Source organism: Petaurus breviceps, unplaced genomic scaffold, assembly GCF_028583685.1.
Source record: "Petaurus breviceps papuanus isolate PSGF00001 unplaced genomic scaffold, PetGlider_PUasm1.0 126, whole genome shotgun sequence".
Lineage (NCBI taxonomy): Eukaryota > Metazoa > Chordata > Mammalia > Diprotodontia > Petauridae > Petaurus > Petaurus breviceps.
This window is the reverse complement of record NW_027185655.1, coordinates 78,188,272-78,211,661: the sequence shown is the minus strand read 5'-3', so window position 1 is coordinate 78,211,661 and position 23,390 is coordinate 78,188,272. Positions and strand designations below refer to the sequence as shown.

Here is a 23,390-nt window from a genome sequence, read left to right as displayed (position 1 = left end):
ATGACTCTAAACAAATTTTAGAGCTACAGAACTCACAAAGTGACAGAAACAAATCTCCCACTGAAGGCAGCCTGGTAGGGCCACAGGAGAGGTCTATCACACTGCACTGGAAACCAAGCACAGTCCCTGTGTGAGTCACCAGGGTCCAGACCCAAGGAGGCTCCAACCAGCAGCACAGACCAGCTGGAGCAGACATCAGGAGAGTGAATCACCAGCAGCTGTGGCCATTTCCAGACCTCAACCCATAAATGCCAAAGTGAAAGTAAAAGGTCAGTGGGAAAGTGCTGGAACCGGCAGAAGGAAGAGTGTGGTCAGGCAGGGCAGCAAGAGGTTACAGAGGCACAACGGCTGCAGCTGCTGCTGCTACTGGCCTGCAAATCATAGGTGGACCAAGCGACCATTCAGAGGGTAATTGCTCTTGCTTTGACCTGCTTCTATCTGGGTGGTCTTGGGTGGAGATCCTGGGGTAAGAAACACCAGTGTGCCAGAACTTATGGTGGCTGTAGAGAGGGCACCCTCCTCAGACCTCTGACAACATTTGAGAAAACCCCAGCAATTTGGAACACAGCTCTCTCCACCCCGGAAACAAAGTTCTACAGTGGCAAAGAGCTCAAAAGTCTAGTAACTGGCTGGCAAGATGAGCAAGAAGAAGCAGCACAATCAAACCACAGAATCCTTTTTTGGGGGGACAAAAAGGAGCAAAACATGGGACCAGAAGACAACAAAGTCAGAAGTCCTGCATCAAAAGCTTCCAAGAAAAATATGAATTGGTCAAAGGCCATGGAGGAGCTCAGGAAGGATTTTGAAAATCAAGAGAAGTGGAGGAAAAACTGAGAAGAGAAATGAGAATGATGCAAGAAAATCATGAAAAGCTAGTCAACAGCCTGCTAAAGGAGACTCAAAAAAATACTGAAGAAAATAACACCTTAGAGGCAGCTAGGTGGTGCAGTGAGTAGAGCACCAGCCCTGGAGTCAGGAGAACCTGAGTTCAAATCCTGCCTCAGACACTTAACACAAAACTAGCCTGTGACCTTGGGCAAGTCACTTAAGGCCAATTACCCTATCTTCCCCCCTCCAAAAAAAAGGCAAAAAAAGAAAAAGAAAGAAAATAACACCTTAAAAAGTAGACTAACTCAAAGGGCAAAAGAGGTCCAAAAAGCCAATGAGGAGAATGACTTAAAAAAATGCATTGCCCAGATGGAAAAGGAATTTTAAAAACTCCCCAAAGAGAATAATTCTTTCAAAATTATATTGGAGCAAATGGAAGCTAATGACTTTATGAGAAATCAAGATACTATTAAACAGATCCAAACAAATGAAAAAATAGAAGGCAATGTGAAATATCTCATTGGAAAAACCACTGACCTGGAAAATAGATCCAGAAGAGATAATTTAAAAATTATTGGACTACCTGAAAGCCACAATAAAAAAAAAAAAGAGCCTAGAAATCATCCTTCAAGAAATTCTCAAAGAAAATTGCCCTGATATTCTAGAACCAGAGGGCAAAATAGAAATTGAAAGAATTCACTGATCACCTCTTGAAAAAGATCCCCAAAAGAAAACTCCTAGTAATATCATAGCCAAATTCCAGAGTTCCCAGGTCAAGGAGAAAATATTATAAGCTGTCAGGAAGAAGCAATTTGAGTATTGTGGAAACACAATCAGGATAACACAAGACTTAGCAGCTTCTATATTAAAGGATCGAAGGGCTTAGAATATGATATTCCAGAAGTCAAAGGAGCTATGATTAAAACCAAGAATCACCTACCCAGCAAAACTGAGTATAATGCTTCATTGGAAAATATGGTCATTAAATAAAATTAGAGGACTTTCAAATATTCTTGATGAAAAACCCAGAGCTGAAAAGAAAATTTGACTTTCAAATACAAGAAGCAAGAGAAGCATGAGAAGGTAAACAGGAAAATGAAGTCATAAGGAACTTAATAAAGTTGAACTATTTACATTCCTACATGGAAAAACAATAATTGTAACTCATAAGACTTTTCTCAGTATGAGGATAGTTGAAAGGAATATATATGTGTGTATATATATGTATAAATACATAAATATGTGTACATAGGATATTTGTGCATATAAATATATATATATGAGTTGTGTACATGTTTGTACATATATACATAGACAGAGGATACAGGATCATTTGAATAGGAAAGGATGATATCTAAAAAATAAAATTAAGAGGTGAGAGAGGAATATAATGGGAGAAGGAGAAAGGGAGAGATAGAATAGGGTAAATTATCTTATATAAAAGAGGCAAGAGAAAACTGTTACAATGGAAGGGAATAGCAGGAAGGTGAAAGGGAATGGGTCTACCTTACTCTCATTGAATTTGGCTTAAGGAGGGAACAATATACACACTCAATTGGGTATCTTACCCTACAGGATAGTAGGGGGGAAGGGGATAATAGGGGGGATAACAGAAGGGAGGGCAGATTGGGGGAGAGGGTAGTTAGAAGCAAACACTTTTGAAATGATACAGGGTCAAAGTAGAAAACTGAATAAGTGAGCGGCGGAATAGGATAGAGGGAAATATAGTTAAGTCTTTCACGATGTAACTACTATGGAAACGTTTTGCATAACTACATATGTACAACCTATATTGAATTGTTTGTCTTCCCAGTGTGGGTGGGTGAGGAGGGAAGAAGATAAAGAATATGGAAATCAAAGTTTTAAAAAACAAATATTAAAATAAATAAATAAATAAAATGAAAATAATAAAAAATTTAAAAAATTTTAAAGTGGTACAGAAGGGTGAGAGGTATAGGATTCTAGATTTAAATCAAGTTATCCTGAAGAGAGGTGACCAAGGAATAAAAAGTCAAGAAACTGCTTGACAATATACAGTTTCTGAAGTGTTGGGTAGCAAACTACTGTTATTTCTCAACAGCTCCTCAAGAAAATAGGCAACCTATCATCATCTGATACAACTCCTATATACCTTTTTACTCCACCAATAAAACTTGGTTTAAGAGAACTATTGCAGGATAAAACAATACAATTTTGTCCATTTTGATTTCATATATATTAAGTTATCCCATGAATGTTACTACCTCATTCCCTGGCCTTCAAGTTCCCTTAGGATGTATGAAAGGGAACTGGTACTGAATGGAGACAAGTACAAATGTAGCCAATGCTAAACAGCATCACTAATAATTTCAAAAGAGGATGGAATCTAGCAAATTTCTGGATAAGTTAAAAATTCCAAATGATCTGAGGGGAAAAAAAGAAAAAAATGTAAAGGTCAAATGAAAAGAAAAGCCCCCTACCTGAAGCTCTGTCATTAGATGGTGAGCTTCTTGAGAGAAGAGGTCATCTTTAGAGAGAAAGCTCATGATGCAATAGATAAGAGCAGTGGGCCTGGAGTTAAGAAGACCTGAGTTCAAATTCTGCCTCAGAAGTCACTTAACCCTCCAAGGCCAAATACAAAATATGAGATAAAAATACCTACTTCAAAAGATCTCTCAAATGAGATTTTTTAAAACTGCTTAGCTCAGTTTCTGGCACATAGTAGGGGCTTAATAAGTACTTACTGTATGCCTGACTGATGACAGCCAGTGTTAAGCTAAGCAAAGCCTTCTTCAGTTGTCTCTCCCCTTTAGTTCTCTCCCCTTTTCCATACTCCTCTCTTCCCAAGGTACATAGGTCTTTTCTCTCCTCTAATCAATCCAAGAAAGGATCTCAACAGCATTTATATTCAAATAAACCCCTGTTCTACCTTCACTATATGGCAATACTGATTATTAATGTAACAAATTAGCAATAAATTCAATCCCTTGATCTCTACCTCCCAGTCTCAAAGCCAAAAGAGTAGGAAAAGTTAGAAAGTTGCAACAGTATCTAGGTATTTGAGGGGAAGCAGAATAGGATCATCAATTAGATTTTCTACAGGAAGGAACCAAAGATAGCATTAAATCAATAATTTAAAAAAAAAACTTTTATTTGGGGACTACTATATGCCAGGCATAGTGCTAAGTGATGGAAAATAGGAAAAAAGAAACAGTCCTTGCCCCCAAGGAACTTGCAATTTACTGGGGAAAGAAAACACACAAAAGGTACTTGAAAAGGGAGGGGAAGTGTATATCTGATGCAAGAATTTGGTAAGGAAGACAAAGGAAAAGAGGAGATGTCAATGCTGAGCCTTCCCTTTAAAGGAAGGTTTTGGAATTCATGGTTCTACCTTCCAATCAAAAGGCAGAGGGTGGTAAAGAGGTTGGCTGAATGCTTAAGGATGATAAGATTTTCAAGGTGATGAGCTGGCTTGGTGAAGAGATCAGAGAAGTCTCAAGGTAGTGCAGGCAAGTGGGGAAATTTGAGTCCAAAATTCTTATTTATCAATAAAGAAAGGAGGTTCAGAGAAATTAAATGGCTTACAAACAGAATGCACCTGAGAAAAAGTGCAAGTCCCAAATATTTTGGCATGCTCCCTTCATACATATGTAAATATTTAAAATATTGATTGTAAAAGATGGCCAGGAGGAAAAAAAACAGCACTATATTTTCTATGTACCTTATATGCAAAATATCCCAAGGGAGAGAAAAGAGGCCACATTTGCCAGGCTAAATCATACCACTGTCACTATTTTCACCACCATATCTTCTCAGACCTTAGTGGTAATACCACATGACCAAGCTCCCAAGAGCCCAAGAAATAGCAGCAGGTCCTCCTAATCCCCAAACAGCAGCCCTGCTTCCAACCTGGCCCCCACAACCAATGATGAGGGGGAGCAACCTTCATGGAGAAAGTCTTGTCATCTCATACAGGCAATACAGTCCAACTGCTGACTAACTGCTACAGCTAGGTGAGTGCTCCCTCCAGGCCATCAGCCCTCCTTCCAGACCATCCCTGGGGAATTGACAAACTCTCATAAATTCTTCATTTGCAAACTCCAAATAAGTGGGTCTTATCTACTAATTAGACAGGGTCTTCTGATTTGAAAGACTATTTGTATTTTGTTCTATTCTATATAGATCTGAAAGAAAGAGTTTTATAATTCATTAAGGCCATCTTTCCTCACACAGTCTGAATACGGGAGGAAGGATATGCTTTAAGAATTCCTCCCCACCCAATAAAAAAAATCCAAAACCCTAAAGAAAATTATCCAGGAGCATATAACAGCAAATGTACTTTAAAGATAGTGGATAATGACAATGAAGCTGACCATCTTGTGATGAAGAAAACCTTTAGAGGTAAACCAATTCTTCCTGGACACTAATACAGTCTTCAGGAAGGGTATCCTACACTAAAAACAGTTAACTTTATATAAATTACTTCCCGTTCACAAGGTAATCTCAAGTACTACCTGCTATATGAAACTTATTCTGATGCATCTTCCCCCTCCCCCCCAAGTATCCTATCCCTTGCCCAGAACTGCACTGTATTCATTTTGCATATATTCAATCCAGAAACTCTAGTATCTACTCATGCCCTGCTCTGAAACAAACTGAACTGTTAAAAATCCAATGGTGGGTACTAAGAAACAATAAATACTTTTACTCTACTGAACAAGCCAAGTTAGCAGTTTCTCATTCCACATTGTAAATCCTCTTTATACATAATATTGCTAATGTCTCATTGGTTATTTCATTTTAAAACTATCAGGAAATGTTCAAAACGTCATATTCAAAACTAAATATGTTTGCGTAGGTCCATAATCCAAGTGAAAAGTGAAGATACTTTCAGGGTCAAACCTGGTGTTCTATGTGACAATAAAACATTTTTGTTTAAAATATAATCTTGCAGCTAAATATTCATTTGAATTTTATAAATATGACAGTCAATGAAAAAGTACATTTAAAGCACTACTTAGCTCAAGAAAAACATCTTCTTGAAGGGGCAAACTAGTACATTTGGTTCTTTTGGTTTAGAAACAGAAACCTCAGAGACTCAAATCAAATGAGTACAGAATAAACAAATAGAGCAGGCTACAATGAAAGGAAGGTGAAATCCTCTAGAAGATCATGTTAATAAATGAAAGACTCAGAATGAAGCAAAAGTCACTAAATCACATTATGCATAAAAGTAAAATCCTGAATTGTTTAGTGGGGGTGGGGGAAAAGATCAACAGATTAGTGCTTGAAGTTCCCACCCAGGGAGAATTCTATTTAAATGTCATACAATAGGTCTCTGATAATGTGATTATCCCAAAAGTCTTCAGAGTCACATTGCAGAAGTGAAATAAGATGCCCAAACCCACCATCATTAACAAACCACACCTCAAACCTACCATCATTAACAAACCACACCTGCATCAGTCACATCACATCATGCCAATACAAAGTAATCTGTGTTGGGTAACAGACAAAAAAGCAGATTTAGTGGAAAGTGAACTAGGGAAGGATAGCAAAGCCATCAAGCAGTTTAACATCCTGTAAACTTTAAAATAAATCAGAAACATAAAAACTGATATATCAATGTGTATGTAAAATGACATATTATGACATTTTACCGAAATCACACTACTAAAATGAGATTGGAGTCTTTTCAAAGTGAATAGCACCTTAATGAAACCTCTGAGTTATGCCACAGTAGGGAGATTTGTTGCCTTGCCCAAACTATGACCTCTCTGAGCCTCAATGGTTTCATCTGCAAAAGGAAAGCATTCAAATAGATGATTGCTGAGCTTCTTTCCTGTTCTAACATTCTTCAGATTCTAGAATTTAGTCAAAAGAAATTTCCTTACTCTGATCCCCAAAGGACTGACATGGGGAACCACATTCAACGGAAGGCACAAGTCATATTCATGACTGGAATGAGAGAATGGGAGGTTTTCTCAGGGATCTTGACCACTTGTGATTTGCAACCCAAAGTCCTTCCAAATTCACTAAAAGTCAGTTTAGAAAGATGGAAAGAAAATGAAAAAAAAAAAGGCCACACACTGAAACTAAAAGCATGTTATATCCTCACCCTTTCCCATGACATGAAGAAAATGACTACATACTTTACACTTTTAAGATTCAGTTTTTTTTTTATCTGAAAGTATTTCCCTATCAATACTGAAAACACACACAGAGTCCCAAATGTTTCAGTCAAGTTTAATAAGCTTCCAACTACACTAAGAATTTTGAGAAACCCTCTATATAAACTTTTCCCCCCCAAATAATTAGACGTGGTATTTATAGCACTACTATATAAATTTTGCTACATTGTAAAGAAAAATCAAGGTACAAATTTAACTGTTCCATTCAAAATAAGATTTGTAAGTGATACAAAATAAATAAATTCAATTCAGCAAACATTTCTAGAGTATCTATATGCAGGATTCAGTCCTGGGTATCCAAGAAAAAAATAAAACATACCCTGTTCTCAAGGAACTCACATTCTACTGAGGGATAAGAGGAGAAAATACAAAATATATGCAGAATAAAGAGGGAAAAAATGCTAAAAATAAAACTGTGAGGAAAGAAAATGATGAGGTCTGTTCTGTAAGTAGCACTGCTTAAGGTAAATTACTCTAAAGAAAGGTGGGAAAGGTGAAGGTACAGCCCAGATGGCGGAAACAATTTGTGCAAAGACAGAAAAGAGAAGTGCATGATAACTATCTTCTCTAATAGTTTGATTTTGACTAGAAAAGGGGAGTAATATGAAATAATACAGGCAACGTCTATGGGAACCAGAACTGGGACTTTAATACAACCCCATGGTTAAACTAAGTTCTAATCTATGCTAGTGAGAAATCATGTTTATTTGTAAAGTAAAAAAGATAAGAGTACATTGCTTCAAGTCTTAGCATCTTTTTGTCCAGATACTTTAATACATGAAAAACAATTTACCACTATAGATAGCACAATATAAAATAAAGCATTATGCTGAACACTAGAGAGAAAAGCGTTTTAATTTATTGTCAGCACTAATTATCATCTTCATCATGTTTGTGGATAACTCAAAAAAATGGATTCATATCTCTTTCAACTTAAACATTTTAAACATCTAATACATGAAAAATTTAGAATAAAGAACCAGAGTAGAGATAAAGATTAAGTTAAACCACAGGTCCATGACTTCATGAAAGTGATCATGAACCATATGCAAATCATTAATAAAAAATAATACACAATAACTTTAGAAGATAGCTATAAGCAACATGTTATATCTAAGGGGAAACAACATGGAGGTGCAGAGGGAGGAAATGGATGAAGGCTAGGGGATTGAAATGAGCCTTCGTAGATTGGCGGGCTTTCTATGGGCAAAATAAAAAAGGGACAAGGGGAAAGTGAAAAAATCTTCCCCTGAGCAAACAATCTTAGCAAAGGCAGAGGCAGAAGAGACTTGGGTCAAGTTATTTCACTTACCTGTGCCTCAGTTTCCTCATTTGTAACATGATGGCTACAGGGTCTCTCAAATTCCCCTCTAGCTCTAAATCTATGATCCTATGATAGTTCTAAGGTTTCCAACATAGTCCAGCACAGCACAAAGTGCCTAAGATAGAAAAGGAGACAATGGAGGGCCTTGAATGCAGAACTAAGGAGTCTGAATCCTATTCAATAATCAATAAGGAACGACCATGGATGGTTTTTAATAAGTATCACACATGTGGGGCGGCTAGGTGGCCCAATGAATCGAGGCACCTGCCCTGGAGTCAGGAGGACCTGAGTTCAAATCCAGCCTCAGACACTTAACACAAAAATTAGCTATGACCTTGGGCAAGTCATTTAACTCCAACTGCCCTCCAAAAAGCAAAAAAAAAAAAAGTATGACGACTAAAGAGAATGAAAATTAATCTGGCTGCCCTTCAAAAGCATCTTTATATCATCATATGAAGGAAAAAAACCAATACCAGCCTGCCAAAAATACACTCTTTTCAACAGGATTTAACGAAACTATGTATGTTTACTGAAGGAAAGGAAAAAAAAATACAACTCCTGTTATACAACTCCACCCATCTTCCACCCACATTTTTGGTGATACAAGTTCCCTAAAACAGATATTAACTAAGTGATATAGTGGATAGAGGCAATGTCAAGAAAAAATGAGTTCAAATCAGACCCTAGACCAATCATTTAACCTCCGTCTACCTCATCTATAAAATTGGTAATAACAGCAAGTACTTTCCAGGGTTGTTGTGAGGATAAAATGAGACAATATTTGTAAAACACTTTGCAAAATTTGGAGTGCTATGTAAACGCTAATTATTATCATTTCCATTATCACCATCATATCTCTTCTTCATTCATCAGCTTCCACTATATAAACAACAAAGAAAGGGAAGCAGAAAACTTGAACTGAATTCAAAAGCACACATCCTAGCAAAAGCAAGGAAAGAATGAAGACCTCAATGCTTTGTTTTTATATTGCAACTTTGAAAAGTAAAATGTTTATTCCATGAACCTTATGAAACGAAGCCTTTGTAAATATGTTTTCTTATTTCAAGGTAGAATGTTGGAGACAACATAGTTCATACAAGAAAAATAACTCTGAACGGAATTTAAATTTAATTTTAAAATTAATTTTAGTTTTACCTTAGTTCATAGGACCATGGGATGATAGGTGTAGAGAGAGGTCAGAAAACTGAATCCCAAAGATTACAAAAGGTCTCACTGGCAATAAATAAGTGACAGTTCTCAAATTTGGACCTAAGTTCAATCCAGGTTCAATTCCAAGTGTACCACAATGTCCTTGACTTTCTTAAGAGTCTGTAGTGCTACTATCATCATAACTATATTACATCCTAAAAGACTTTCATCTTCTGTCCTTTCCATTTGTCCTTACTGAATGTTTTAACTTAACCAAAGTCATGGGCAATTAAAATCATTTTAATTTGAAAGCCTGAAACTACTTCCTTTAAGATGCCTGAAGAACTCAAGTACTTCCATAAGATGAAATACATACATACATACATACACCACAGACACACACGTACATACATACACATACATGAAAAAGGAGTTAGTTTTGTTAAGGGAGCATGACAACAGAAAACAGGTGAGATCAGCAACAGAAAAAAAAAGAACTTCTGAGCTCATACAGCCTTTTTTTTAAAAGTCAGATGAGAAATTAAATTAGGATTAGCATTCCTAGTGTTCTTTGAAACCTTCCAACCTGTTTCTCCTTCAGGACCTCTCTGTATAGCTCAAGTTCAAAGATGAGAGGATTGGAAAGGAAAGCTATTTTCTCTTAAGAATTCCCAACCTATCCTCCAGTGCTTTCTTAGAAAAGCATGGGGCTTTTGAGGTGTATAGCTTTCTGCACCCTATGCTCCAAAATGCATGCAATTACATTCCTAAAGGTCTTCAACAAATAAAAAAGAGATTAGCTCAGTCACTATCTACCAGATGAACAAAACACACAAAGGCAGTGAGTGCCAAGGCAAGCAGTAGACTTAATAAATGCTTGCTGATTGATAAGGTGCTCTCAAACTCAGTGACCCTTTAAGATACCAAAAAATAAAATAAAACAAAATTCATCTGCAGAGTAACAGTATATTTTCATTCCTAATTTGTTTTTAATCTCTTTTCCTATAATCACCCCCAAATGCATCCTAAGATGTTAATAAACAAATGCTTTTATTCATATTCAATTAATTCCTCATTTAACATGTCTCTTTTATAAAGCATCCCTAGAATAAAAGCTTCATTTTTAAATTTCACAGCACATATTTAATATCACAGTTTTAAATTTGCATCCCATTACTATACTACAGGAAAGAAAAATGTCTAACATTTCACAAAGTTGTTCAGAATTTTTAAAATGTTAGCTAACGAGACTTAATGAACTTAATATTAACAAAGAAATATGTCACCAATTCTCTTAATAGCATGGTTTTGATCACAAGTTCCAGTTATATTTTTAATTCAGGAAGATCACAGATCATGAAACTTAGGACAGGGCCTCTATGGTATCAGTCAAGTGTGCAATGGCAGCTAATTAATAATTGACATGAGCACAGATTTTCAAGTTCCAAGAACTACAAATCAAAACTATTAGTACACAGAAATTCACAACATTTCATAAGGAGTCTGATAAGTGATGTCCTGCTAATTACTGGTCTGATCGATAATAATCGATAATTAAACAATTTTTTAATGAACAAGTTGACAAAGAGGAAAGTTTATGTTAAATTTTTTTTTGGAGGGAGGAGGTAATAAATATTACTTTATGTTAAACAGAATATCAGCTTCCCTAATGAATACAGGTATGCTTTCTACTTTCCAGGCCTTAACTGCATAGTTAAAAAGAATAATATAATTAACTACTATGTTCCAGGCATTATGTTAAGTGTTTTATAATTATTGTGTCATTTGATCCTCATGCCAACGTTCAGAGTATGTGATATTATTATGCCCATTTTACAGATAGAAAACTGAGTCAAAGGGGTTGAATGACTTGCCCAGGGTTACACAACTTATAATTGTTTTAGGGTATATTTGAACTCAGGTCAATCTATCTACTTAGCCACCAGCTACCTCCATTGCTAATCAAGACTTCAATTAGAGGTTTACCCAGGATTAAAGTCTGTAACTATGAAGGTTACCCACTAAGAGGGTTAGGGTTGCTCTGGAGACCCCAAAATACCAACATGCTGGGTCCTGCTGAAAGAATTCGACTCTGGTCTTCTCAGCCAAAGAAAAGTAAAATTGATTAAAAGTTCGCTTGCATTAGACACAGATTAAGTCTGTGCTAGGTCATTGTATAGTGCTCTCCCCCTTCTATGGTGTTCTCACTATTCTATGGAGCTCTCATTATTCTATGGCATTCTTTGGCGCTCTCACAGACAGGAAGACAGGATGGGGTCTTATATACAGAAGGTTGTGGGAGGAATCTAGGGATGATCTAGGGGAGGAGTTTGGGGAGGGTCTTCAGGAGGAATTAATGAGGTCAATGAGTGATTAAGGGTGGGAAGCCACCTTGGAGACCACAAACAATGGTGGGCTAGGCCAGTTCAAGGGTGGGGAAGTCTAGTAACAGACTTGCCCCATCAAATGGGAAGATTTAATCAAGAGTCCTAGGGAGGTTCCCAGAGCCTGTACCTTAAGGACTCAAGGAGAGCTTGAGGGGGTTCCCAGAGCCCATACCTCATTAACTAGGGAGTCAGTTCTCCTATTCTTTGTTCAATCAAACTGGGAATGAGAGAATTCCAAATGCCTTGAATTATCTGGTGGTATCAATGGCACTTTCTCAGCCAAGATCCTATAATCTGTGGGCTGCTATTTTTTTTTCCTGTTCTCTAGCTACCTAATAAAAATTCTCTTCTTCAACTGCATTTCCTATCAGGCCCCAACAATGTATAGTAAAAAGAGCACTGGATCCAAAGTTAGAGAATGTGGGCTTGAATCTTGACTAATCTGCAGAAACTATGCAGGCCTCAGTCTGCAATGTGTAAAATGAAAATCCTTTTAGCTAGAAATGCTGTATTCTAAATCCTTGGCCATTAAAGGCAGAGGCAAGATCTGCTCCAAATGGCATGGCCTTAAGATCTTCAACTAAATTCTCTTAAGAGATAAGCCATAATCAAATTGGAAGGAAGGAAACATTTATTAAGTGCCTACTATGTGCCAGGCACTGGGGTAAGCACTTTACAAAATACTTTTTTTCTAAGCCCAGTTACTCATACTGGGGGTGAGGGGAAAGGGGCTTAAGAATAGCGAAAAAGACAAGAGATGGAACTAAAACTGAAAAGGACCTCAGAGACCATCACATACAACCACTTCATTTCATAAATGAACAGAATGAGACCCAGTAAAGTAAGGTAACTTATCCATAGGCACTAAACCCCAGAGACAGGATGTGAACCCAGGTACTCTGACTTCATGATGCCTTCTTTTAATGTTAAAAAGAAATGGAAACAAAGCAGATCTGTACACACACCCTTCCTAAAAAGCTTTTCTTAGGATGTAACAGCTCAATTCACAAGACTCAGGTCTTTCCTAGAAAGATAACAATTGTAACAGTTGCCATTATGTGGCAATCAGCTGATTTCTCTTCCTTTAACAGCTGACCTCAGCCAGTGCCCTTTTGCCTGCTAACCACCTAAGGTTTCTGGATGTGCAATATCGACCCCCACCCCTCACCCTACCCTCCACCACTGCCACCAAAAGGGAAAAAAAAAAAGGATAAATATGACTAATTTCTTCTCTTACCAGTCTCTCATTGGTGGTTAACCTGTATAACACAAGAGGGTGGAGGAAGGGAAGGGGTGTTCTCAAAAGTTACTATAATTAAGTTAGCTGTATCACAAATAACTTTCCAGATCAAAACTCCCCAACATTTGCCTCTGAAAATAAATGTGCACCACCCTCCCTTATTTGGTCATGGGTATAGAAGGGGCAGCTAGGTGTCACAGTGAATAGAGCACTGGCCCTGGAGTCAGGAGAAACTGAGTTCAAATCTGGCCTTAGACACTTAACACAAAAACTAGCCGTGGGACCTTGGACAAGTCACTTAACCCCAATAACCCTCCAAAAGCAAAAAACAAAACAAAACAAAAAACCATGGGTATAGAAGATTGCACATCCTGTCAGGTTCAGTTAATGGGTTGGTTAATTTTGTTTAACTGTTTTCTAATCTTTCCCTTTTTTTTTTTCTTTGTTAAGGTATGACTCTCTGGGTAGAGGAAGAGAAGGGATATACTTGGAAATTATAGCAACAAATCAATAAAAATGTTAAATAATTAAATCCATGTTGGGTTGGTGGGAGAAAAAGTCACTTTAGACCTCTTGATTTTGTTGTGTTCCAATGGGAAATAAGAACAAAAATGCTATTTTCAGACAATATAAATTATTGTATATATGAGGAATCAGATCAATAAGGGAAGCCAGATATGCTTATTTCTAGAGATCAAGAATGTTATAAATAACCCTTGCACCTCTAGGTCATCCCACTCACTCGAAGTACTAGTGGTGTCAAACTCAAATAGAAACCATATATATGCAGCCCTCCATTGACTTAGAAAACCACATGTTAACATTATCTATGTTCTATTATAGTTTTCTTTATTTTGTTAAATATTTCCCAGTTACATTTTAATCTGGTTCAATCCAACTAGGGAGTATTGCAATAGCAGTGGGATATATGTTTGATAGCTCTGAAGTAACCTGTCATAAGGACCAAAGTTCAAATCCTTCCTGAGTTCATACATATTGCCTATGTGACCCAAGAGCAAGTCACTTAAAATTTTCAATTCAGAATTTCAGATCAGCACCGGCCCTGGAGTCAGGACCTGAGTTCAAATCCGACCTCAGACACTTAGCACAATACTGGCTGCCTTGGGCAAGTCACTTAACCCCAATTGCCCTATCTTCCCCCCCTCCAAAAAAAGATAAAAATTCATTTCAGACCTGTATCTGTATAACTCTGGACAGAGTTCACTGCAATGATGAAATCACAGTGCAGACCAAAATAACAGTAATGATAAAATTTAATAGCCTACCTGAAATCTATCAAAATAAGAAGCAAAGGGGCAGTGAGGAACTGCAATGGAGTGTAATAGAGATGCTAGATGTGGAGTCAGAGGACCTAGGTCCAAATTTGTCCAGCTGGGACAATGAGCATGTTACTCAATGTCCCTGGACCTTAGCTTCCTTTAGACCGGATTATATGGCCTCTAAGGTCTCCTACACATAAAAATCTAAGGTTCTTCCCTTTCACTAATATAGAATGACCAAGGCCATGCTTCACATGGAGGATCCAGAAGCCACAGTCATAGTCATCTCTCAATGCAGACAAGCAGTAGCTGCAACCACATGCATGGGTGGTTCAACTCTTACACTACATTTTAATCCAAACGGTCAAAAAAAAAAACCTGGTAATCAACCACAAAAGCAAGCTTTGTTGCAATAATGTAGTGGGCTTCTTTCTCCAGAATGTTATTACCAATTTTAAGAACTACTAGAAACAACAGAGATAACTTCAGAGTATTTTTTTTGAAAAGAACTAGAATTCTTAAGTGATTACATTCTTGCTTAACATTAGCAGAAAAATTACTAGCATATGAAATATTTCATCAAGTCCAAGCAAAAGTACTTCCTTCTCGTTGGTCCAAAGAGCATGTCTTATATTTTCATAGGATTCTCCATAGCTTATGGGAGTGTCCCTCAGGACATCACTCAAACTCTCAAAATTCATCTTGGCTCAAATTTAAGAAGTCTAGAGGAATATTCAGAAATTCATAAAATTTAAACAGGTATAAAGGAAGCATGAGATATAAATAGTTCTGGTAATTCAGCCTTTAAGATCTTACCCAATTCCCAGATCTCTTTACTACAATGTTACCTGAGTGATACTAGTTCATTTAGACTTCAATTTCATTTCCTAGAGTAACTGACTGGTCAAGACCCAAATAATATAAACTAGCCCCCCTTTCAAATATTTTTGTTTCCAATAAGTTGTATTAGAAATAAACATAAGCAACTGATATTGGTCTCAGATTATTCTTGAGAAAAGAGGTAGTGAAATATTGGTAGGGAATGTTGCACACTCTAATACTTGTTTGAGGGGAAAAAACATTCTGATTTTTTTCTTGATTTTCACTATCAGAGGGGAGTTTGGGTGATCCCTGAGAAGTAACAGCAGTGCAAGAAAAAGCACACAAGAAAATTTTTTAAAAGAAAATCAAGTAAGTTTTATACTGTATGCCAGGGAGTATCCCAAAATAACATACATATTGTCAACTTTAATTTTAAAAGACTACCAATTGGAGAATTGTCATTTCAAGAAAAACCTTACACTCCAAACCAACAACCTACTTATAAGATCTTTGTTGGAAAAAACTAATCTTCTGCCATAGCCAACACATGCAAAGCAAGCTAAAGAATTATTTATAATTACTAAATATGCTAAATGTTCTTAAAATACTAAAGCTTCTACAATACTGACTGTAGAAAAGAGACATAGCATGTAGTTACAGAAAATCTATCATTATGCTAATATAATTTAGTCATGTTATAGATCTTTGTACCAATTATAATTTATCCTTTCCTTTTACCTGTAACCTCAAAAAAAAAAGGCAAGGGGTGGCTAGGTGGCACAGTAAGAGCACGGGCCGGAGTCAGGAGGACCCAGAATGGGATCAATTCCGGCCTCAGATACTTAACACCCACACAAAAAAACTGGTCCTGTAACCTTGAGCAAGTTACTTAACCCCAACTGCTTAAAAAAAAAAAAGGGCAAGGACCAGTTGTACACAGAGGCATCATGGTATACTGGATAGACATGAAGTCAGGAAGACCTGGGTTTAAATCCCACCTAAGATACCAGGTTATGTGACCCTAGACAGAACACTTACCTCTCTGTATTTCAATTGCCTTGCCCCCTGTAAAATGAGTAAGAGGGCTTGATGATATCTAAATATCTTTTTTTAGCTCTAAAGCTATGATCCTATGAAGAGTGAAGGATAACAGAAGGACAACTTGAGGGTATCCACAAAATGTGTGGAGAATGAAAGGAAAGCCTCTAGAACATATTTTGGATCCCTTATAGAAGGATCCTCTAAGAAGGGATTGTGGAAATAATGATAGAGAACGATGGGGAGTCATGGAAGGGCTATGATTTTCATCAGAGGTGGGAGTGTTGCCATTTGCAAGATCATGGATCCAGGTTATCTAGGCATTGTGACCATTTTCTTTTTATGATAAAGATTCTTTTTATGATAAAGAATGAATGGGGGGGAGGGGGGAGAGGGAAGCCTGGTTGCTATTTAGGAACATAAACTCTTGAATCAAAAAAGTAACTATTTAAAACTGAGCTTTAGCAGAATCAAAGCATTAGTTGCCAAATGAAATGATGCAATTGTGTTCACAAACAATGATATTAAAGAACTTATTTTGAGTGGAAAATTTCACTGGATTATTCAAATTCCTTTCTCATAATTAAACCATTGTTCTTCCTAAATGTTTGACAGTTGAATATATGCCGAAGTGAGACAGGGACAGATTTGAGATCCTTTTATACAGGTACTTCTATCAAGGAGGAGCTGAGTCAAAGGCACTGACTCAATCTTCTCTTACAGCATGACACATCTTCTAACTACTGAACAAAGTTAACATAGTTCAGTGAGTTTGGGACTATCTAGCCAGTTTATTTATGCTTTAGCAACTGAATCAATATATTCAAGTGAACTAACCATTCCCAAAAAATTCCAACTGTTTTGCATCAATCTAAGTTTATCTTTACTTTGGGCTAGAAAATGTTAAAAGGGTCATATTTAGAAGAGTAACTCAAAACAGATTAGATGAAGCTTTCAGAAGAGGTGCTCATTATGTACACAAGTGAGATTAGCTGCTGTTCTACCTGAAATATTAAAAACATTAAGCCACAGCAGATAGGAGTCTTTCAAAAGGTCAGAAACCACTAAGTTACTAAAATAGTTTAGAAAAAACATTTCATTATATGAAGCCTTGAGGGGTGAAGCTGTTTGAAATTTATTTACTTCTGTTACTTCATTATATTTGTTTAGTGACAGAACTTTTAACTTTTAAGTCTTTAAAGACATCAACCCAGTTTTTTAAAAACCAATTACTTAAGAGAGCTGGTGGGGTTTTTTTTTCCAACTGAAGTAACCTGAACAACATAAACATGCACGTATCTCTTTTAATTATTATTTTCTGAGCCTTTTTGGCTCCTTGAACACAGTACTCCGTTGATTACAACAGTCTGGTCAGGTTTTCAGACCCCTTGTAACTAGGACACATAATGGAATGATTTTTTTCATTGGATTTTGGCTTTTTTTTTAAAATCTATTAAAAGGTATCAATGGGGGCAGCAAGGTGGTACAGTGAGTAGAGTGCCTGGCCCTGGAGTCAGGAGGACCTGAGTTTGGATCCAGCCTTAGACACTTAACACAATAGCTGTGTGACCTTGGGCAAGTTACTTAACCCCAAATGCCCTCCAAAAAAAAAAAAAAGGTATCAATGATGTATTTCTTCCTTAACATGCCTCCTCTATCAAAGATGTTGAAATAAAACTCAGAGGAAAACCTGAAATGCTTAATGCTACAAAAATAAATTCTCTTTCCTAATTATCTAAATCTCCTCCCACTATCTGTCCACTTGATCTGTCAATTAACTATGGAGGTTACATTTTGTGTCATCACAAATTTTCAAGACAATTGATTGACCTAAATACAAAACTATGCCTTCATTTACCTTCATCTAGTCTGGATTGGAAACTAAGATTCTGGAGTAGGGTGGTTAAAATAAGTTTCAAAAAAAATATTACTTAGCATTAAAAAAAAATTTATTCTGATTCTCTCCAACAATATCCTGTTCTTCTAAAGTTTCCCTGCTGTAACCAGTATGATACCAGTTGAAAAGATCCATTATGAAGTTCTAAGAAACAAAAAGAATGTTTCACTAATCTTTTTATTTAGGAGTCCAAAATCAAAATGTTTAATTTAGTAGGCTTGCTTTTATTAAATGTATAGATTTCTAACCTCATTAATCCAAGACCTTAAAAGAAAACTTTCCCACTATTAACAGAATAACATATAATATGAAAAATCAACTATAAATGTAGTTTTATGAATTAAGGAAGGGTTAAGAGGGGGGCGGGGAGTATTTCTCTTCTCCCTGCATTTAAAAATACAGGTATAAAACAATAACTCATTTTTAAAGTGTTGCATGGACTATTCACTAAAGTAAACAGTTTACCTTAATATTAATACTCAAATGAGAATAGATTCTTTTTAAATACCAAAGTTTTCACAAAACCAGAACATCTTAAGAGTTGGAAGGTCTCAGAGACCACCTAATCATCCAAAATGAAACTCTACAAACTCTTCTATAACATACATGACAAAAGTTCGAATAGCCTCAATAAGACCTTCTATCTCCTTGTTCCATTTCTGGATAACTCAATAGCTAGGAAGTCCCTGTCCCCCCAACTTCCCTCCCCCAGCCCCTTAAATCAAATCTCTATTTGCCTTTTAACAACTTCTACCCAATATTCTCTAAGTGCAGCCAACTGCCAAACAGAAGTATCATCCACATTCCATGTAAAGGTGGGTCCTTCATACACTTGAAGACAGCTATCCTATCATATACCTCAGCCCTCCTCCCTGTCTTCTCTTCTCCAGGCTAAACATGCTAACATTCCCAGCTCCTTTAACCAATCCTTACAATACATGATCTCAAGGTCCTTTATCCTGGTTCAATTATTCTGGACACCTAGGGAGAATCTTATCTAATGATATGTAGAAACTGTAAGCAATGTATAAGAATGTACTAGCTGTGTGACCCTGACCAAGTCACCTAAACTCAGAATTTCCCTATATATTAAATAAAGAAGTTGAACTTGACATCTACCGTGTTTCCCCAATAAGACACTGTCTTATATTTTTTTTTGGAAAGAAAAACACCAGAGGGCTTATTTTCAGGGGAGGGCTTATGTTGTCCTGCCTCAGCTCTCCTCCTCGGCACTGCTCTCAATGGCACCAGCAAGCAAATCACTGGGGAAGAAGGGGGGGAGGGACGGTGCATACAGAGGGTACCGTAATGTAGCGTGTAGCGCAGGGGATCACCTTCACTACAGTAGCGATCTCAATAGGGCTTATTTTCAGGGGAGGGCTTATTTTAAAGGAATCTTACACAGTAAGGGGAGGGCTTATTTTCGGGATAGGTCTTATTATCGGGGAAACACGGGGTAAGTCATGACTTAGATAACTTCTACCTCTAAATCTATGGTTCCAGGTTTCTTTACCAAGATGACTCTCTCTCTGAAGGGTTCTAGGCCACTTCTCCAAGTTTTGAATTTAGCTGCCTAGACAACCTGGTTTCTTGCCTTGGTTCCTTCTTATTGCATTCAGGCTAATTTCTGTGCTACATCAATTTTATTCTATTCTACAGAATTGGCACAGAAACAGGAAAGTTTAACAGTTCATTTTATTTGGCACATGCTTTTAGCTGTCACAGAAGAGGTTTTGTCTCATCCAGCCTAGTTCGATGCCCCACCACCTGAATGACTGGTTTCTGAGAAATTGCCAGTCTACTAACTGACCAACCACAATGTTCTTTTTCTAATCTTCACTAAAGGTCACTTACATCATCTCCCAATTCCCCTTCAGAGGTTCTAAGGTTCTAAGCCTGTGATTTCACTTCATATTTCAAACAGCATCCATGAAAGAAAATGAAATATCTAACTGAAATTTGCTTTTCAAATCATACCCCTACTGAGCCATCCATTTACACATGGAGAAATATTTGGCGTGACTGCCAAGTATAAAGCAAATACTAGATGAGACAGGGGCACATAAAGAGGGAAAACTAAGCATGTGAAGAACCTTCCTTTTTCACTGTGGGAGTCTTTTAGGAAGGATCTTTCTCGACACAGATTAAAATAATTTTACTTATAAAATTAATAAAAAGTAAAAAATTCTACTTATAAAATTTACTTATAAAAATAGAGTTGGTCAATGTTTGCAATCATTCTGTGAGCTCCCAGACATCACATCAACTTCCCCAGGAAATGTCTAATTGAGACTCTCATACCATCCTCTGGACTTATGTCAAAATGAGGCTATAAACCTGTATAAAGTATCTTGCTTCATGCTCTATCATGCTTGCTTCTCTCTGTGTTAAAAGGGGGAGAAAAAAATTAATAGTATACAAAGGGGGGGGGGGAGAATAAGGAGAAGAATAGACTTCCTGAAAATAAGACATAACCAACTCAGAGAAAGAGGACATCATGAAGACAGGACAGATGGCATTAAACTCTAATGAGTTAAGTAACTCTTTCGGTCATTAGTTTCAGAACTGCAGCTTGTGTTAGGGATCAGTAAGAGCTTATTTGTCTTAAGACAGTTGGAAGCAGCATTCCATCTAGTCACCAATTCAAAACTGAAAGAATATGTTGTCTTTTAGCATAATCCAGTTAGCTGCAAAAAAAAAAAAAAAAACCGCTAAGGGGAGGAAAAATCAAACCACAACGTTATAAAATTTCCCCTATCTCGAATGCAGTTTAACACTGCCAAATGCCACTTCTCCCCCCTCAAAAAAAAAAAACCATCAAATTTAAGTTTCTAAAGGTCAAAGAACTATCTTAACTTGAAAAAAGTTGGGTAATGCAAAAGAATTGGTTCCCTTTTATGCAAATGGACCAAATACCATTACTACCTATGCATGTAAATATCCCTGATTTGCGGTCAGTTCTGTAATCTAAAGTACAAACATTTCAAGATACCTCTGGTATTAGACCAATATTTTCACACTGGGGTAGGGGGTGGGACTCAGCATCCCTTCTTTATAGGGCATCATTAGGCAAAACTACACACACACACACACACACACACACACACACACACACACACACAATCTCTCAACATTTCTCTCCTGAAGGGGAAAAAGATTTCCAGAATACTAAATTCTGCATTTTGACAGCTTTGTACAAAACTAACCCAGCCAACAGCGCACCTTCACTTTTGCACGCTCTCATCAGCTCCCCTCTATATATCAGAAAAGGACACATAAAGACCTCGAATTAAAAGTTTAAATAGCACCATGCAGAGGAAAAGAAGTTTCCCAGGAGTAAGATTATGAAGAGTTGGTGACCGATGGCCCACAGTAAGCCTGAAGTGTCGAGGCGGGAAGAGGGGGAGGGGGGTAGGGAACCGGGAAGGCTGACTACCCAGTAGAAGGCAATAGAAGGGAGAGGCAAGGAAGACAAGATAAGGAAGACAAGAAGGAAGATAAGGGGCTGACAAGAGAATTCAAATCATTCACCAGGAGTAGAAAGAATATCCTAAGGCAAGGGGATGGGGAAGGGAAGAGGAGGAATAGTTGGAAAGGAGAAGGTGTGGAGTAGTGAGGGAAAGGCAAACAGAACTGGGGAGCCGCAAGAAAACGATCTTGGGGGAGGGGGCAGTAGGGGGTGTGAAAGGTGGCTGGACTGCGGGAAGGAAAAGTAGTGCAAATCCGGAAAGGCAGAGATTGGGATTGACGAGCCACGCGGGGGCCCGGGGCCGGTACCTGGGGGCTCCTTTCGGCTGGGTTCTTCATCACCGCCTGGCGGAAGCTGTTATCCACGTAGGACGCCATCTCCCCCCCCCTGCGGGGCCGGGCTGGGGCTGTTCCTCCCAGTACCAGCAGAGCTTCGCCCGGGCCCCGTTCAGGCTCAAACGTTTCTTCCGTCTCTCGATCCGTCCGCCCTCAGCCAAGAAGCGCAGCAGCGCAGCCGCAGGGGGCCTGGGGCCCAGGGTCCGCAGGGGGTTCCCGCGGACTCTGGCCTGGCCGGCCGGGCCAGAGAGTGGGGAGGGGAGGGGAGGAGAAGAGAAGGGAAGAGCGGGGAGGGGAGGAGAAGGGGAGGAGATTGGGGGAGGGGGGAGAAGAGCAGAAGGCGGTGCTCCTAACGCTGCTGCTGCCTCCCAGGCCGCCGCTCCCGGGCCTCACTGTCCGGGGCTACTTCCCAGGACCGGGACCCCGAGTGGCCGAGTTCCCGGGAAAGCTCTCCCCGAGTCTTCGCGGACCCTCAGTCCCGGGTCCCGGGCTAAGGGAGCAAGGGACCGGGCTGAGATGTAAACTCTTCCTTCTCCCCCTTCCCCCTAGTGAGGCTTCCTGGTGCGCCCGGTTCCCTCGCTCCCGGGGCCAAACACTCGGACACGCCTCCCCCGGCTCCTCTCGGGTGACAGTGGCGGCTCCTCCTGTCCCCGCCGGGGCTGAGTTATTTTTAGGGAGGTGGGGAGTGGTAGCTGGGAGGTGAGGTGGGGGGAGAGTAAAAAGAGAGGAGGGAAGCGGGGTGGCCGACTGGGCCTTGTGGCCCCTCCTGGGGTGGAGATCGTGCTGCCCCTGAGGAGCTCCAAGGTCTCAAAGAGTCAGGACTCTCGGCTCTCACCCCCTCCCCCAAATCTCCCCCGGGAGTCTCGGCGCCGCCGCAGCGACTGGCCGGGGAGGAAGGAAAGGGAGAGGCGAGCTCCTTCGCTGGCTCTCAAGTCTGGCCGCAGCGAAACCCAGTCTCCAGCACCGCCGCAACCGCCGCCGCTGCTCCTCCGAGGCTTAGTCTACTAGGCTCTGCCGTCCCCCCCGGACTGCTGCTGCATCCCCCCGGGCTACTCTGCTGCCACCGCCGTAGCCTCCCCGGCTGCCGCCGCCTCCAAGGTCTCGGCAGCCGCCGCCGCCTTCCCCCATCCAGAAGCCCGGGGAGGGAGGCTGTCCCGGCCCGGGCTCTGCAGCAGGGAGCGCACGCAGCCTGGGCTGCAGCCCCTCGGCCCCAGCAGCTCTCGGCAACTTTGTTCCTCGCCCGTCTGGGGAAAGGGGGAGGGGGGCGCTGCAGGCGGCTGCTCGGGCGGGGGGTTTGGAGGGGAGGAGGTCTCCTCCAGGCGGGGTCCAAGGGTCCGAGGAGTCTCTTGGCCGAGAGCGGAGCCAAGCAAAGCCCCCTTGTGTGAGTGTTTGTGAAGCAACTACTCCCCTCCTCCTTCTTCAACGCCTTCTCCAGCCGCCGCTGGAGCCGC

At 39.3% G+C, this 23,390-nt stretch overlaps 1 protein-coding gene across 6 annotated transcripts in view; it reads right to left on the bottom strand.

Moving 5' to 3' along the window:
• Positions 1 to 23,181, bottom strand: part of RAPGEF2 (Rap guanine nucleotide exchange factor 2) — a 340,634-nt gene extending 317,453 nt beyond the window's left edge. For 3 of the 6 annotated variants that reach the window (XM_069097396.1, XM_069097409.1, XM_069097405.1), the window contains exon 1: positions 21,913 to 23,181. In XM_069097396.1, the coding sequence (XP_068953497.1) occupies positions 21,913 to 21,981 (69 nt within the window). In that variant the 5' untranslated portion in view covers positions 21,982 to 23,181. The remainder of the gene's footprint in view (positions 1 to 21,912) is intronic. The other 3 variants (XM_069097412.1, XM_069097399.1, XM_069097416.1) reach the window with 1 other exon arrangement.
• Between the last annotated feature and the right edge of the window lie 209 nt (positions 23,182 to 23,390).